Source organism: Euprymna scolopes, chromosome 15, assembly GCF_053919585.1.
Source record: "Euprymna scolopes isolate OS-2025 chromosome 15, ASM5391958v1, whole genome shotgun sequence".
Taxonomy (NCBI): Eukaryota; Metazoa; Mollusca; class Cephalopoda; order Sepiida; family Sepiolidae; genus Euprymna; species Euprymna scolopes.
In genome coordinates this window covers 67911671-67929875 of record NC_136496.1, presented here as the reverse complement: position 1 = coordinate 67929875, position 18205 = coordinate 67911671, and the positions used below count along the sequence as shown (strand labels likewise).

At 33.0% G+C, this 18205-nt stretch overlaps 2 protein-coding genes across 2 annotated transcripts in view; one reads left to right on the top strand and one right to left on the bottom strand.

Annotated features, from left to right (window-relative positions):
• Window positions 1-18205, bottom strand: part of LOC145293863 (uncharacterized) — a 101711-nt gene that overhangs the window by 20155 nt on the left and 63351 nt on the right. The window contains exon 4 of the mRNA XM_080140602.1: window positions 8139-8199. Coding sequence (XP_079996728.1) covers window positions 8139-8199 — 61 coding nt within the window. The remainder of the gene's footprint in view (window positions 1-8138; window positions 8200-18205) is intronic.
• Window positions 5601-6389, top strand: LOC145293864 (histone H1-delta-like). The gene has a single exon (XM_080140603.1). The coding sequence runs from the start codon at window positions 5668-5670 to the stop codon at window positions 6247-6249; it is 582 nt and encodes a 193-aa protein (XP_079996729.1). The 5' UTR covers window positions 5601-5667; the 3' UTR covers window positions 6250-6389.

Below are 18205 nucleotides of genomic sequence, written 5' to 3'. Positions count from 1 at the left end.
TTGGGGTTATTTTAAGGACAGTCCCTGGAATGAATGTGGTATTGTGGTAACTGAGATATTTCTAGTTAAGTTCATCACACCCTTGTTCAATGTATTGACTTGAAAAAAAAAAAATAATAGACAATTTAATGTATTTGAAACCAACAACACCCATTATCCCCACACTTTTGAATGGCAGTGTGCTTAATTTGTTCATAATGTATTTTTATATATAATATTTATTTGTGCAATAAATATTTCAAAGTATATTTTTCTAATCTCAGGAGGCTATCAGCTCAGGCATTAGTTTCTCCTTTCGAAGTGAAGGTGGATTGTACCCTTGTTCATGAGGGATTGCTGACAGGACCGTACATGTTTTGATCCAAAGTAATCCTTTTTGGGAAACCAGATTTTTCTCAACACTGACCTAAAGTTGCCCTTGTGGGGAAACAAAGGGACATAACTAAAACAAATGGTTACTGGATCTTTTGGTCAACGGATGATGAAACAATTAATTTCACTATAAAATAATATTCATATTTTAGTAAAAAATTCATTTTTTTCCATGCCAGGATGTTAGACATAAGGCTAAGTAGTGATTAAAAAAAAACAGCATACTAAAGGAAGTGCAGTCTGACCTACAAAAAATGCTTGAGCAGCCGAATTAACATTCTTCATTAGGAGTGCCTCAGGAGATTAGCAATAAACTAACCCCTTCTCAAGAAACAAGATAAAGCCTAGGAGGATGGACCTTCTAAGACTGTATGTAAGTGAGTAAATATAAAATAGGATAGTCAAGGATTCGAACTTGCAAAGCTAGATTTGGAATTGAGAATTCCAATCATAAGTTAAAATAAATACAGAATGTTATTGAAAATAAGGAATGTGGAATTGCCATTAGCTCACACAAAATAGTTAGATATCTATTTATTAAAAAAGGAATGTAATGATGAATTTTGTTTCTGTTATAAAAATGAAAATTAAAATAAGGAATTTAAAAACGGACAATGGAAAATGTTATTTGTGAAGTTAGTTACGAAAATTAGGTTAGAGGGCCAGCTTTGTAAGAAACATGTGAATAACAATGCATGCTTAAACACAGAGGCATGTCATGCCATGTGTCTGAGAGGCACGTGGATCATGCAGTGACGTCATGAGTTATGAAGTTAGTTAAATAAGTCAGAATCAGAATCAGTCAGGAGGAGAACCCAGAGAAGGCAGTCAGATCAGAGAAGCAGAGGAGATCAGACCGATTCTCCATTAGAGTCAAGGCTCCCTCTGGAAGCGAGAGGGTTTAGAGATAACCATGTAACAACTTGAATCCCTGAAATACAAAATCATGTTCGACCGGTCGAAGAAGAAATAAACGTATCATCATGTGTTTTTATAACTGCCGTCTTGTGTTGTGTCATTCTATCAAAACAAAGGTAAAGTGAAATAGTATTAATATGAACTTTGTGTTTATAAAAATGTACAACTGCCAAAACGTAAATGTCAAATGCACTCTCGGTCTATCTATCAAGATATCCATAAATCTCCTCTCATTGAATTATAGGCTTGGTTCTCTTGTAGTAACATGTACACTGTCTATTATATATATACAGAACTGTCTCTCTCTTCATATGTACCCTGTTTATGTCTCCAATATGCTATCTCCACAAACATGAACATCCTAAGACAACATGAACACTCACAATGAATATATATAATATCTAGCATCTCACAACATGATCACACACATGAACACACTAAGACTCTTACAACATGAACAACAACAAATATATAAGTTGTCATCTAAATAAAAACAACGTAACATATTCGCATATTTGGTACTTCAAAAATAACACTTACAACATAACATGTATAGCACCATAAAATTAAATACAATTTTTAACTTTGCTTAAAATGTCTTACTCAGGGAAAAATTACTTGTGGACCATTTATAGACTTGCACCCAAAAGTTATACTGATAATATTAATTTATAATAAAGTTACATTACATATAGAGTGGGGTAATTCTGTGGTGAATTTTGGCAGTCCCTAAGTATTTGCTAACTAGGTAAAAAAGCAGCCAAGAAATTGTAAAAACATCACTATTCGAAACCTGTATACTTTTAACGAGCTGGAACTGTTTTTAAGATTTGTTTTGTTATCTTTACATTTTCCACTTAGTTTCCGGTTGCTCTTCCCCATCTTAGGAATGATTTTTATAAATAATAACATTATTATTTAGAAAAGCTCCTTTTAATATGGGGGAAGGACGGAGACTTCCTTTACCTATTTTCACTTACCAATTTAATCGATAAAAAAATCAATTAAAAACGGACGAACAACCGGAAGAGAAATGGAAACAGTAATCGTAAAGATAACCTTTTTATTTTGAATTTTTATTTCGTGAAACAAATGGGCGTTCCGTTGCGCCGTTGCGTTTGTTGTTGCTAAACCGTTGGAAAAGGGTGGGATAATTTCCAAAAAGTTGTAAACAAAAATGAATTTTCCTGCCACTAACCCTAAGTCAAAGTGGCTAGTCCCGACTTAGGGTTAGCTGTATGGGATTTAAAAAACTTTTCAGGAATTACCCCCCCTCCCTCCAACAGTTAAGCGGCAAGTTAATATCGTTTCATGTGTATGTAAATACAGCTGAAAATGAACAAAAATTAAATAATAAAATTAAAAAAAATAATTTTAGCATATAGGTCAGTAGCTAATTAAATTCTAATTCGTTGTGTATAAGTTATTTTTACAATTGATCGACTGTTAACTATTCTGTACTTTTACCATTAAATTCTCTTATCTAAATTGGTGAAGACTATTGTCGACCCCCCCCTATAGTTTTAAATAGGAGCTACAAGTGAACATTAAAGTTATTTTTCTTGTTGTTTGGTTCATTTTATCCATTTTAAATAAACCGTTGTATTGTATCATTTATTTTTCGTGAATAAAAAAAAAACAAAACAAAAAAAAAAAACAAAAAAAAACAAAACGAAACAATTATTTCAAAATGCAGAATGATGGACCAGCTTGCATATCAATTTAACGTAAAATGGGAAGAACTTGTTATGCCCACCACCAATCAAACATGCATCCCTCTTCTTTAAATTAGTTCCAGTCACCAAAATACCACATTCACTCTATGGGTAAAATTTACTTTGGGAGAAAACACACGCACGCGCGAAGTCTAGTATATTAATATATATAATTATTAATAATAATTATCAATAGATATCATTATATTACTAGGCAAAAGTTTACTACAAAAAACTTCAATTTTTATTTATTGCGAATTATTATCCTCATCTGTTCTTAGCTGTTTCTCTTCGGGGCCCGTGGCGCGTGATAGAGATGTTGAATATTTCTACGGTTCTAGGTGAAAATTGTCTGAAGATAGCGGTTTCAATCCAACCCAAAGCCGGCCAGAGGCTTACTTGGACAAAACGTGGTGAGATGACAACAACTACGGAAGAAGGCCGTAATTGCAGTGAATGCAGTCAGGAGATTCCTATCCCGTTGTGGTTACCACCTGACGAAGGCCAGAGAGATAGTTGGCCGAAACGTCGTGAAACAACTAAAAAAAAGATGAGGATCTGCAATAAATAAAAATTAATAAATAATACTAATCTCAATGAATTCCAATTAAAACAATAAAAAACTTTAAAACGGCCAATAAAGATACATTAAATAAAAACAGAAAAATTATGAAAATAATATTTTTACATTAACTTCTAGTTATTAACAATTTTTACCTTGACAACGCATTTTAGATTTTAATTTTTATGCGTACTTAACCCAAATCGGAGACAGATGCAAAAAATTGAAAAGTGAAAAAAATGGACAAACAATACAGTGTTTACAAATTCTCTTTGGCCTTTTGACAAGGAGTAAAGTATAGTATCTGTTTTTAAATAGCACGTTTAATATTTTCTGTCCTCAGTCAGAGAAGGAGAACTCCTTATATACTGAGGCAATTTAAATTTTTGTCTCAATCAAGAGTGCCCATTTTTGAGAAATGGATTTCCTCCACATTAAATGCCGACCTTGTGTCTAACTCTGCCCACGTCGGGAGGCAAGTAAAAAGAAACATTGGAATGTGATTTTCACGTTTTTCTGGCCAGATTTAAAGTCTTATGCATACATTTATAAAAAATAAATTTAAAAAAAAAGTCGATTCGGGAATTTTAAGTTGAACGGTCCCCTGGAGTGAATGTGGTATTATGGCGACTGAGGATTCTAGCTAGGAATACCTTAAACAATTATAAGGCAGATTGACAAGGGTGACCACAAACACATCCATCTCAACACTTTTGAATGGCCTTGTACATAATTTACTTTATAATTATTGTAAAAACTTCTGAAATTAATAAAATTTTCAAAGTTTTGATGCAAAAGTCAATTTCAATTGCGCCTCCTGCCCATATTTTTCGGAGGAGTCACTATTCTAAAAAAGAACTAAACAAAATTACTTGAAATAAATAAAGATTTAAGCCTAAAAATTGCAACGAACGAAAACTTTGACGAATGGCCAGACGAAATTTAACGTGCTTTGCTTTGCTGAAAATTCAGATAATTTTTGATGCATGAAAATTGACGAAATAATTATTCATTAAAAAAAAAAAAAAACAAGCAAGCGATTTTTAATATTGTAACATCTGAACCTATTGAACCAAAACCAATACAAAAAAAGACAATATCGAATTTAGTAAAAAAAAAAAAAACTAGTCAATAATCAATATTAACGACATTTTTTTAAACAAAAATCTGTTTTTTCTTTTTAAATTTTACATTAAAATTCGTTTAAATATATATACTTTTTAATTATCTTTATTGCAATTTATTCATAAATAATCTATTTCAATTTCACTAAAAACTCAATATAAAGTATTTTTAATTAAAAATATGCGAAACATGATTAGTTATAAATTAGATTTGATCAAAAAATGGAGTCCGCTTGAAGCGAACATACTTTGAACTGGGGCCCATTGTTGCTGTTTGCGTTTAAAGATTATGCTTTTATAACGAAACTGAAATGATTTTATTAAATTGTTTAAAGTGATCGAAAGTATCAATAAAATATTGCTAAACCTAAAAAATGTTACTTTATAAGAGTTAAATTAGTATATGTACACTTGCAATTTCCTGAAGTGCCTCCACCAGTCGTGTGCTTTAGCGATCAAATTTTAAATGGTTTTTATCAAATTATAAATTAATGTTTAAATGAAAATGGTATTGAAATATTAAGAATATGCATCTGACAATCATTTGATATAAAAAACATGATAAAAAAATTAAAAAAAGTAATTTTATAAGAATTTTCATAAATGGGGTACTGTTGTTTGCTTGTGTTATGGCGTTCTAAAATCTCTTTTAAAGTAAAAAGTAATTAGTTTAGCGGACAAAAACTACATACTGAGTAAAAAGAAATATCTCTGCTATCGATATATGAGTGAGGCAATTATATTTTAACACATAATTAATAAAAGAAGAATTGTTTTTAATATCACTATAGCACATATCGCTGAAAATTTTAATTTGTTAGTGCCCGCCGAGACAAGTTTGTATTTTGTCTACAACTACGTCCGCGCGTTTGGTATAAAAGCAGTGAGCGTGCGACTGCTGATCACAATTCACTTTCGCATTCGAGAGTAAACATCTTTCACCGCGTCACTCACTCGCCAACCTGCACGACTAACCATGACTGACACCGAAGCTCCCGTTGAGGCTCCCGCTGCCCCAGCCGCTCCTGCGGCTAAGGCCAAGAAAGCCAAGTCCAAATCCAAGAAGCCATCTCAAAATAACCACCCCAAATACAGGGAAATGGTCATTGCCGCCATCACTGCCTTGAAAGAGAGAGGAGGTTCTTCCAGACAGGCGATCGTCAAGTACATCAATGCCAACTACAAAGTTGGTGACAACCTCAAAATTGTCAACAACAGCGTAAAACTTTCATTGAAAGCCGGCGTTACTGCTAAAATCCTTAAGCAAGTGTCTGGTACTGGTGCATCCGGATCCTTTAAACTTGCCAAGCCAGATAGCAAACCCAAGGCTAAGAAACCCGCCAGCAAGACCAAGAAACCTGCCAAAGCCAAGGCTACCAAGAAGACCGCTACTAAGAAAGTAAAAAAAGCCGCACCTAAGAAATCTGCAAAGGCTAAGAAGTCTACCCCTAAAAAGTCTCCTAAGGTGAAGAAATCCCCTGCCAAGAAGAAGCCTGCTGCCAAAGCTAAGAAACCGGCTGCCAAAAAAGCTGCAAAGGCAAAGAAGTCCAAAAAGTAATTCAAACAAGTTTTTAGTATAACTAGAACTTGTAAACGGCCCTTTTAAGGGCCATCCATTCTGTGTTGAAAGTTTTTTACTTCCTACAAATGTTCTCCTTTCAACTGTTTTCCTCATCTGATTTCATTTTCACCATCATATGCAAGTGGCGCTTGTTTTCATAACCGTTTTTTTTTTTTTTTTTTTTTTTTTTTCTATTCAGAATTTTAACTTCGAGCAACTTTTATGAGCATTTGTTTCTTTAAAAAAAAACTCATTTTTAACTGGAAAGTTATACTAACAATTTTTAATTTGAGATTTTTATGCTTTCGGCGGACGTTGTCGAGTGACCCCCCCCCCTTAAATTCCACAATTTTCATTTTTACTTTTTTCGATTACAGACTCGAGTTTCAGATTGTGTTTTCACGTGGGGGCTATAGTTTTCAATTATAACGTTGTACTAAATTGAACACAAACTTTGACCACGATGAAAAAAAAAAAAAAGGGGGTAACTCTGACCGGAAGGTAGGGGTTAAAAAAAAAAAAAGGATTTATTTACCCCGCTCTCATTCATCGTGGTCGCAAAGTTTGTTCAATTTAGTACAACGTTATAATTAAAAACTGGGCTGATATACACGAGTACCCCTCGGCTCCTATGTTGTACGTAGTTCGACTTGGGGGTCGCTATTTTTACAAGGAAAGAATTTTTGCGTGTGTGACTTGTTTATTTACTTTGGCTTGGACTTAGCGTATTTTATTATTGCATTTTTTTTCTTTTTCTCCCCGAAGTTTATCGGGTTAAAAAAAAACTTAAGGAAAGTCAAAATTAGCACGTGTGGCGATGAACAAAAAGCTTTAGAGTGTACGTACCTCTAATGGAATGTCGTCGAAATAGTGAAATGTTATGGTGCTAGTGACTGCACCTATTGATCCGCGCTATTTTTAGATAGTATTTAAGTTTTACGCTGTTATTAAATTGTTAGGTGAAAGTACCCGCGCTATTTTCAATTTTCCTGCTGATTACCTTATAACGGTAAACTTTCAGATTAGGTCCAGGTCCACCTCAATTTTCTTTTAAATGACGACTTTTAAGGGGTTTCGACTACGCTGAATACGAAAATCGCATTGAAATTTTGCAGAAATAAGTAGTTATCGAAAAATGCAATTTTCGTAGTCGGCATAATCGAAAAAAGAAAATTGGAGGTGACCTAATCTAAAAAAAAAAAATACCCCTATAATAAACTCCGGCAAAAAAAAATATCCATCCAAAACTCGCACACCCAAATTTCTTTCCGTATGCGTTTCGCTACAAGGGTAGCACTCGTGTACGTCGGCCGAAAACTGAACCCCCACAAGACTAATCGATATTAACAAAAAAGCTTTTTCCTAACTGAAAATATCTGCCGCAAATTTTATTCGCCCTAAGCACCATCAACACTGCCATTTCTGAAATGTCTCTTCCCTTTTGACAACGGTATGTTGCTGGTCCTTCCTTTGCAGTTTAGGAGGTACGGCCTCCTTGAAGGGATTAGTTTATTGCTAATCGCTTGAAGCGCCCTTTCCAGAGAACAGCGGAGAGAGAGGCCTCTTCAATCCCACTTTCTAACCCTAGTATCACATCTTTTCACCATAAATACCATATTCCCCTTTAAATTTGCGCTTTACAATATTAAAGCCCTATTTAATGTTTTCATCCTTGCATCAGTCTCGGTATTGAAATGAAGCCTCGCGATCGTAAAAATCTAACCGATATACACTTTCAGATAATTTTCCAGTTGTACGATTTACCTTTGCAACTACATGCGTTTTTTTTTTTTTTTTTTTTTTTTTCCCCCCCTCTTAACTGTTTTGAAACACAGCCGTTAAAATCTTACAATCTGTTTAAAACTTGAAAAGAAAAAATCGCTCACCTTCTGTTTGTCGCTTTATTCCCGGTAAAAACAATGTATATGTATTATTCTTCATATAATCCTACAAAAGAAAAAACATTTGACTTCACTTGAGCGATTTCTACCGTCGAAACTTTAAACTTGGCAAACAAAAAGTGGGTTTGTATTACTGTACACAGATTCGAACAAGTTGTCAAACTAAATTACTTTTCTACCAAACTGGATATTTTTTCGTGTTTTTTATTCAATGTAACATGTTTATTCAGCTCAAAACATGCAGTGTTTACCGATGTATTGAAAAATTCATGGCTCCCGACACTCTTTAACACGGTAAGTTTGGGAAAAGGTGTTATAAATAATAAACTAGACAATATTAAAATACCACTGAATGTCAACCTATGTCACGATAATATATATTGAGCGAATTTCTAATAGTATTTTGTCTAGTTTATTATTTATAACACCTTTTCCCAAACTTACGTGTTAAAGAGTGTCGGGAGCCATTATGAATTTTTCAATACATCGGTAAACACTGTTTCGAGCGCCATTTGGAATTTTCCATTACATCGGTAAACAGTTTTTCGAGCTGAATAAACATGTTACATTGAATAAAAACACGAAAATTATATCCAGTTAGGTAGAAAACTCTTGCCTTTTGGTAACATTTATTTTTTATTTATTTATTTTTTTTTTTTTTTGACAACTCTTTCGAATCTGTACAGTAATACAAATCCCCAAAAAGTTTTTATTACTCGACCCAGCTAGGTTTTCTTTCTAGTTTGAAACTCCCCTGATTACGGGAAGGTTGAAAACAAAACGATTTTAGGAATAAACACCCTCTCCATGTTAAGAACGGTGGACAAGTACATTGACCTTTTTTTAATGATCGCTCCCTTTTCACTTTCGTATAACTCTGACTTTTTTTTTTTTTTTTTTTTTTTTTTTTTAGTCGATCGCGTATTTTTATATTTCTTTGGGTAAATTTGATTCATACTTTTATTTCGTGCTTTATTTTTCTCCACTAAATATTTTTCATGTTCAATGCTTTTGCCCCCTTCCTCAAATTGTACCATCAGTTTTCGTGATTAAATAAACCGGTACTCAAGACATTAAAAAAATGAAAATATCGAAAAAGGTTATATTGTACGTATCCGTTTTGAACTGAAGATCTCCGAAAAAAATCACTTAATTTGATAGTTTTTTTTTTGTACTGGTCGCGATTGAGTTCCCTGCCGAACACCATAAAAAACACTGACTTCTACGCATAAGCAAAGGACATGTTTTAGTTGCCATAGTACCTAAACGATCATGAATTTTTATCGACTTTTTTTTATAAGTTTTACTGTTTATGAATATTGAAATAAAGTAAATTACTACACATTTATTAGTAAATTTTATCGACTTTTTTAATAGCATTTTCTATATATATTTATCATATAGCGCGAATCATAAGTGCACTAGCACCCATTGTTTTTAATAAATGTTTAGTAATTTTTAAAGTCGATAAAATTATTAAATGTGTAGTAATTTCAATTCATAAACAGTATCGATTTTCTTTTAAATAACATTTTTTTAAATGACGTTTTACTGTTTGTCTCACTTTTATCGACTTTTTATAAGTTTTACTTATTCATAAACAGTAAAACTTATAAAAAGTCGATAAAAATTCATGATCGTTTAGTAACTATGGCAACTAAAACATGTCCTTTGCTTATGCGTAGAAGTCAGTGTTTTTTTTTTTTTTCTTATTGTGTTCGGCAGGGAACTCAAATCGCGACCAGTACCTTTTTTACAGCGGAAAAACGGTTTTTATGAGAGCGCGTTGAAGTCGGCCATTATGAAATTTATGGAGCACGCCACGGAGATAACCTCCAGTTAAAACGCCCGACACTCCCTTCCCATCTTTAATATTAGCTTTTCTTAAAAATCTAACCTTTTGCTCGTTATCATAAATTTTTCACTGTAAACCAAATACTACTTGGATATTATGAATTTCATTCCATAACGGGGCTAACCTATACGGATAGGGTCCCGCCTCGTGAGTTCGGAGAAAAGCTCTGTAAGTGGTGTCGAGGCAGAAAATTACCCTAACCCCTTCAGCATGGATTTGACAATCATGTGCAAATTTTGGAGTTGTTACAAGGAGGCGAAAATTCTTACGAGAAAATAACCTCTTACAAAAAGGACTAATGACAGAAGTAAAAAGGAACAAATTGGAGGTGCCATAAAGAAATTAGCAACCCAAACAAAATTAAGGGGCCTCCGGAATGGTTGTGGAGATAGCTGAAAGTCAGTGTCGTTAACGAAAAGAAAATACAACCGAGAGGGCTCATACGACAGTTATTTTAAATTCTAATTATTTGAACTGTTAAATTAAAAATCGGTATGCCAAAAATTCTATTTGTGGAATTAAGGGGGTAAAAAATACTAATTTGAACTGTTTATTTAGTTTTTTCTAAACTTTTTTTTTCGATATTTTCATTTTTCATCAAACCCGTCGCAAATTTAGCGTTTGCATGGTATTAACTCCTGAAACCAAGACCTTTTCCAACAGATTTGCCGTTTAGTTGCACAAATAGGCTCGAAGCCTATTATCACAAAGCCACACGTTAAGTCGACACCGGTATATAACGATTAATGTAAACAAACGTTTGTTTATATTTACGTGATTATTTAAAATGTAATCTTGTGATTAAAATTTGATATCGATTAATCAAGGTGTTTAAAGAATGCAAGATGAAGTCTTAAACTTCATTTTTTTTTTTTTTTTTTTTTTTTTAACGTATTTGTATTGTTCGATATTTTAAATTATAAAAACACATTTAATCATTAAACTTAATCTTTATTTGTTAAAGAACGTGGTTTCGCTATATACCGGTGTCGACCCAACGTGTCCATTTCTGTGATAATAGGCTTCGAGGCTATTTGTACAACTAAACGGCAAATCTGCCCATTTTACAGCTTCCGTTTACGCCGCGCGCGTAAACGACGGCCGTTGAATGTCTCTTCACGTAGCAAACTGCCTTTTCACATGGCGTACGAATCTTATGGAACATTTAAAATTATGAGGAATTACTCCCCCTTCAAATTCCTTTTACCACTCTAATCGGTTTTCGGGGTCGCTGAAAAACCAAAATAACGTTTAAAATTGCGGCAAATTAGTTTCCAAGATATGAAGAAATGTATGTTTTAAAAGTAGGGATCACTTTTCTATAATTTAACGTAAAATGAGCACCCACTTTGTGGCCACGATTCTTTCCACCCTCGGAAAATCGTTTAAAATTACCACTTCCTTTAAAATTCCAGGAAACAAGTAGTTTCCAAGATATGAAGAAATGCAGTATGCACTCACTTTATGGTCACTTTTTTTTTAGGGGGGGGGGGCTGCCGATTTCATTTATTTATTTTTAAGGGGATTCAGTTATAGAACTTATATATAGTTATAGAAGTTATAGTACAGTTTAACTGTTTTGTTTCGGCCGCCACAACACCGCCTCCCACCGAATGTAAACAGAATTTTTAAAAATTTTTTTAATTTTAAACGTTATTTTCGTTTTCAGCAACTCCGAAAACCTATAACAGTGGTAATTTTCGAGGGTGGAGTAATTCTAGGTGTATCAGAATTTTTGTAGGAATTTGACACCCCTAACACGAAACTGCAAATAAAATATAAAACTCGTAATTTCTTTTAAAGGTGGGTTGTTTATTTTCTTTATGGATTATACTTCCAAAATTAACTATTAAAGTTGTATAAAAAGTAATAGAAATATTAAAAACAATGAAATTAATTGAATTTTACGAGTTCAGTATTTTTCAATTTTTAAACTTTAAAAATCAAAATTTTTCTATTTTTACGATATTTTCAGGGTCAATGTGAAATTTTATGCTCTTTCCAATAAATCGAATATGATTTAGACAAACGTTTTTTAAAAATTTTTTTTTAATTCACCCCCCTCATTTTAAAATGTCTATTAAACATTAAATAATTTTATGTACCAAAATTTTATATATCACAAATTGAAGATAAAAGATCGATAAATATACTCAAATTTAAAACAAAAGTGTTTTTTTAGAAATTTACCTGTAGTCCGAAGTTTAAAACCTTTTTAAAAACTTTTTTTTTTTTTTTTAATGAAACCTTGGTCCTTGCTCCTTTTAATTGGGGGGGGGGGGCGAATTAGGGCTTGAATTACATTTTTCGAGGAGTTATAAGCTTCGAAAGATAGCGAGTGGAATTATTCAATAGTTTTCACGAAATTTCTGACACTGCTAGTAATTCTTCATATTTACTAATGAAAAGCATTCAAAGTGTGTGGGGGAGGGGTAACGTCGGAAAGACTTTTTTTTTTTTTTTTTTTTTTTTTTATCAGAACAACTTAATTTTTCATTAGCGGATAACTTAACTTAAAATTCGATGAAAATTGTCTAAAACAATTTAAAGCATAGTACTTTTGGGATTTTTGGATTTTTTTTTTTTTTACGTTTTTAGTACGGTTTACAAAAACCTAAGCATCAAACATTTGTTTTTTAACAGGTGTTTCTGCTGTTTAATGAACCGTTTTTCCGTAAGTAACGCGCCGACATTTACCGATTAGAATACCTTTTAACATTTTTAGATTTTAACTGTTTTCTGTTTACATTTAGGGGGGGGGGGTTAGAGCGCACGTGCCTATGGAAACAAAATCTAAAAATGTTATCTTAAGGCTTTAACTTAATACTTAACTTGGAAATAATTCCAGAATGTAAACCCTATCATTGTCATAATGAATTTTTACGTGAAATGTAGAGTTTTCCAGATTTGAGATAAAAAAGATTATTCCATGTATTTATTTCACTTTTTTTTTTCTTGGGGGGGGGGGATTAACTTGAAAGATTAGTTTAAAGTACAATAAAGTAATTTAAAATTATTAACCGGCGTTAACCCCCCCCCCACCCTACCGAAGCAGCCATTTAATTGCCCATACCTAAGAAACACTCAAAGTAAAAACTGAAAACACGCTCGATTAATTTAGAGTTTAAAATCAATTTGGTTTTTTTTTTCCTGAAAGTTTTTCATGGCTAAATAGACCAGTGTTTGCGCAGGGTCCACACCACTCCACACTCGTTATCAAGTGCCGCAAGTGCTAATCTGGTCTTCAGACACCTCCAAAGGTCACCACAGAATTACCCCCCCCCCCATACGTAAAATGATGCAACTTTATTATAAATTAATATCAATAACTTTTTTTTTTTAAAAGGGCAAAATAAACTAGTAATGATTTAAACAATTTTTTTTTTCATTGTACGAAAATAATAAAAATTGCGAGACGAAAATTGTGTTTACATAATTGGCGCTTTGAAATAACGTTCCCATTTCGTTCCCATGCATTTCGAACGTGAAAACAGCAAAAAATCTAGCAAAAATCAATTAATGGTCAGATTTTCGTGAAATTTTCGATACTTATCCATTTTAGAATGAAATTACATATAAAATGCAGTTTCCGTAAAATATACGAGAGAAAATATTTTTAGTGCGTGCCCCCCATTTATTTTTATTTTTTATTTTTTTGAAATTCGAACAAAATATATTTAAATCTATCGACAGTTCTATTTTATGAAAGAGTTTACACGTATTGAACAAAAATTTACCTTGAAGTTGCAATTAAAAGATATAAATTTAATGTTTTTATTTTGAAATAGCCTTTTTTCGAATTAAATTGCTAAAAAGAAACTTCCTAAATTTTTTTTAATTTTAAAAAGATTAAAACGACTAAAATTCCATTTCAAAATGTCCCGTTACAACATAGATTTTTAATTGTTTAAATTTTTTAAAATATTAAGTTTTAATATAAACATGACTCTTGTCTGGCGATTTTATCGCCAGATTAAAACCAATTTGAAAATATTGCACAAATATTAAGCATTTTGTAAGCCCCCCCCCCCACTTATATTATTTCTTTTTTACTGAACAAAATATGGAAGCCCGTAGGTAACCAATTGAGCATTAAGTAAAACCGTATTGCATATTTAATATACAAATGTTTGATATTAATCGTTAAACTATGTAAATCTTAAAACCTAACAAGTATAATATCAATTATTAATTGCAATTTGAAGATAAACAAAGGTTTTAAAAAATCATTAAGTCTCTTCCGCTTTTGCATAGTTCGTATAGTTAACACAAATGCGGTCCATTTTTCAATCATTTGGCAAACCCTACTGGACTTGCACCAATTTTTCTGTTAATTAACGGCAAATGTGTAGTTTAGCGGCGTAAATTATTTGACAAAGTTTTTATGACACCTTAGACGCTAAGGCTGAAATGAACCCCGAAAAAATTTTTTTATTTTTATTTTTTTAACAATTATTAGACTAAATGTAAAACAGTCGTGACCGCAATCTTGTTTGGAAAATATGGCTTTTCTAAGGCTTCACAGATTGGCCTTTTTGAGGCCAAATTTGCACGGAACCATGGTCCATGCAAGAGCTTAAAAGGGGGGTGTGCAAGTAAAGAATTTGTAGCTTAACATTGGGGAAGGGGTGGTGTTGGGACGCCTCCTCCCCAATGTAAACAGAAAACGGATCTAAATGGTATTCTAATCGGTAAATATCGGCGCGTTACTTACGGAAAAACGGTTAATTAACCTGCAGAAGCACCTATTAAGCTACACAAGTTATATAATTGTAATCCCCCCCCAAAAAAAAACGCAAAATGTTTGGTGCTTGTTTTTGTAAACTGCTCGTTAACTTTTTATTTTTAACTTTATTTCAAACTAGCGGGAGTACCCGGCGTTGCCCGGGTGTGGTGTTAAATAAAAAAACGGGGGAGTGGTAGGATCGAACTGGAAGCCTTGAGGCAAAGTTTGAAAATAAAATCGGCCAGCCAGAATGAGTTAGTGAAAGATTGAATTTAAGAACCAAATTGACAGGTGCGAGCCTGGAAGTCGTAAATCGTTACGACGACGTCAATGACCAGGTTTGTTATAAGCAAAGTAAAAAAAAAAAAAAAAATTTAACACTTAAGCGGGGGACAAAAAACTAACGTAAGGCAAACGAATGATGAAACCAGAAAAACCAACACGTAAAAAAATGGCTTAAATAAGCCTGTTTCGATATTAAAATTTAAATCGGTGGGTACCTGGGTGTGTGGTCGGGGGTGGATAAGCGAAGTTTAAAAAAAACGAACGTTACGTGAAAAATGACTTAAATAACACTGGTTCAATATTTAAATTTAAAAAATCGAAAAGTCTCGCACCACCGTTTTTGTTGACCGCCCCCCCCCCCCGTCCCTGTCGAAATTGTCGATTTCAGGGTGAAAAAGTTAACGTTTTTGGCCAATTTTTCGATATTTTTCAAGCAAAGGATGGAGCTTTGATGTGATACAGAGTTTGTGAATTTTCGTTGCGTCTGTCGAAATTTTTTAGCAGACATCCATACATACATTTTCGCTTTTATATATATATATATATATATATATATATGACTAGCAAGGGGTACCCGGCGTTGCCCGGGTGTTTGGAGGTGTGTATGTGGTTTTGGGTAAATCAAAACTCCGGGTGGGGTGGGGGTTAAAATAAAAAGTTTTGGTAGGTAAGTATGAGGATCGAACCCTTGAGGCAAAGTTGGAAATTAAAGTGTGAAAAAAGAGAGCAACGTTAACCATTGGGCCACCATGAGATGCTAACGGTGGAATTTATTTAACTTTACTTAGATTTTGCAGGTGCACGTTTTAATGACTTAATGAGGTCAAGTTTGACTGCGGGATAGTATTTCATTTACTGCAGGAACGCCATTTTTATTTTACCGAGATGTTGGTGGGAGGTGGGGACCAGCTCCACTTGTCCAAATTTAATAGCAATTGTTTGATATATGGAAAATATTTCCACATTGATCAAAGCTGATTGCTTTTGGACATTTCCGCCGATAGACGGAAAATACCGCCAGGATTAGTGTTCCTTTTATTATAGGAAAAAGACTAATCTACATGCGACAAATGTTGAATATTTATCTTCCCGAAGTCGAGCAAATTAAATAGACAGGCGAGCTCCGTTGTTAACTCTGAGATATTACGATTTACATGTGATATAAAGTTTTAAAAAGTTGTGAACCGACTGACCGCTTCTCTGAAAAAAGCCTTTTGTAGACATACAGAAAAAGCGAACACACATACATACATTTTTGCTTTTATATTTATAGATAGCTGCTTAAAAATTCTTGCGCGACAAGTCACTTCACTGCTAGTCAGAATTTTTTGGGAATTTTTGACACCCCTAACACAAAACTGGGAATAAAATATAAAAAAAACTCGTAATTTCCCTTTTAAAAGTGGGTTGTTTGTTTTTTATGGAATATACTTTCAAAATAAGTTTAAAAAAAAAAAAAATAAGAGAAATATTTTTTAAGTGTTTACAATGAGCCTGCGCGCGTTCATGCAGCCAATTTTTTTTTTTTACGTAATGAAATAAATTTAATTTTAAGAGTTAAATTTTTCAATTTTTAAACTTAAAAAATCTATCAATGGTTTAATTTTTACGATATTTTCAAGTTTGATGGGAAATTTTATGCTCTTTCCAATAAACCGAATATAATATTCTAGATTTTTTTTAATCCCCCCCCCCCATTTTGAACTGTCTATTCAAATGAAAATTCATTTTCTCCCCTTCAATTTATATCACAAATTGAAAATAAAAGATCAATAAATAAAATAAGCTAATTTAAAACAACAAAAAAAAGTTATTTGCAAATTTACCTGTAAAGTCGAAAGTTTAAAACCTTTTTAAAAACCATGTTGAATTGTTTTAAGTGAAACCTTATCTTGTTATAGTGTCCAGAATATTTCGTACAATTAAAATTCTTTTTTCTATTTCATTCAATGTTTTTTTTTAGATTAAGTTAAAATTCATTGAATTCCGTGAAATCTTTTTAAAGAAAAACCTGATGTGTAAAAAAATTTTTTATATTTTTCTATAAAACCTATTTTAAAGTTTGGTCTTTGCTCCTTTTATTGAAAAAAAAAAAAAAATTTAAATTACATTATTTATATTGTTACAAGCTTCAAAAGATAACAAGTCTAATTAATCACTTTTTTAATGGCGACTTCTGACACTCCTACTTCACTACACCTGTTCGCACACAAATGCATCATGTAAGAAAAACATTACTGAAGGCGGTGAAATCGCAAAATAGTCCCAAGGTCCAGGGGTTCATACCATGTAAATGGTAAACTTGCAACGGGTTTGATTCAGATTCGTTGTCAGCGACCTCGAATACCCCCCCCCAAAAAAAAAACAAATTAGTGGTCAGTTTTCTGTCGTAGTGTAAGATATTTACCCATACAATAAAAACATAAATTTAGACTATACACATAGATTCCAAAGTTGTCAAAAAACAAATATATAACAAATGTTATCAAAGGCGAGATAAGTTACTTTTTTACCTAACTGGATAATTTTTTAAATGTTATTTAATGTAAAATGTTTTAGTTCGAAAAACAGTGTTTACCGATGCATTGGAAAACTAAATGACGCTGGACTCTCTGAACACGTTAAGTTTGGGAAAATGAATTAAAAATGAAAAACTGCACAAACTAGCTCCATGTTACCGTGACATAGACTAACATATTCGGTGGGTTTTTAACAGTATTTTGTATATTTTGACTCCTTTTCCCAAATGTAAGAAATTTCTTTCCTACGCACTCAATTTTCTCCCTGCAGAATCAAATGAATTCCACAAAGGTTCTGGATATGACCTTGAACTATATCCAGTGGTGAGGCCCCAGCTTGTGGGCTTTAGGGAGTGTGGAGCCACCCTTTAATTGCCATTGCTCCCAGGTCCACTCTGACCCGGAGTGGTAGTACCTGCTAGGGTCCCAACTATGGGTTAAATAGAAACCGACGTGAAAACAATATATTCTATTAAAAAAATTTTTTCTTCCGAATCTTTGGATTCGGCATTAAATAACCCAAAAAGGGTTCATATGCCGTAAAACAACCAACCAACAAACAAAAGCCATACCTTTTAAACTCAAAATTTATTCACAAGTAACTGCAATGAAAGTTCTTTCGTTCTGGTATAGTCTTTTTGCAAAACAGTAGCCCGATTTGTTCCCA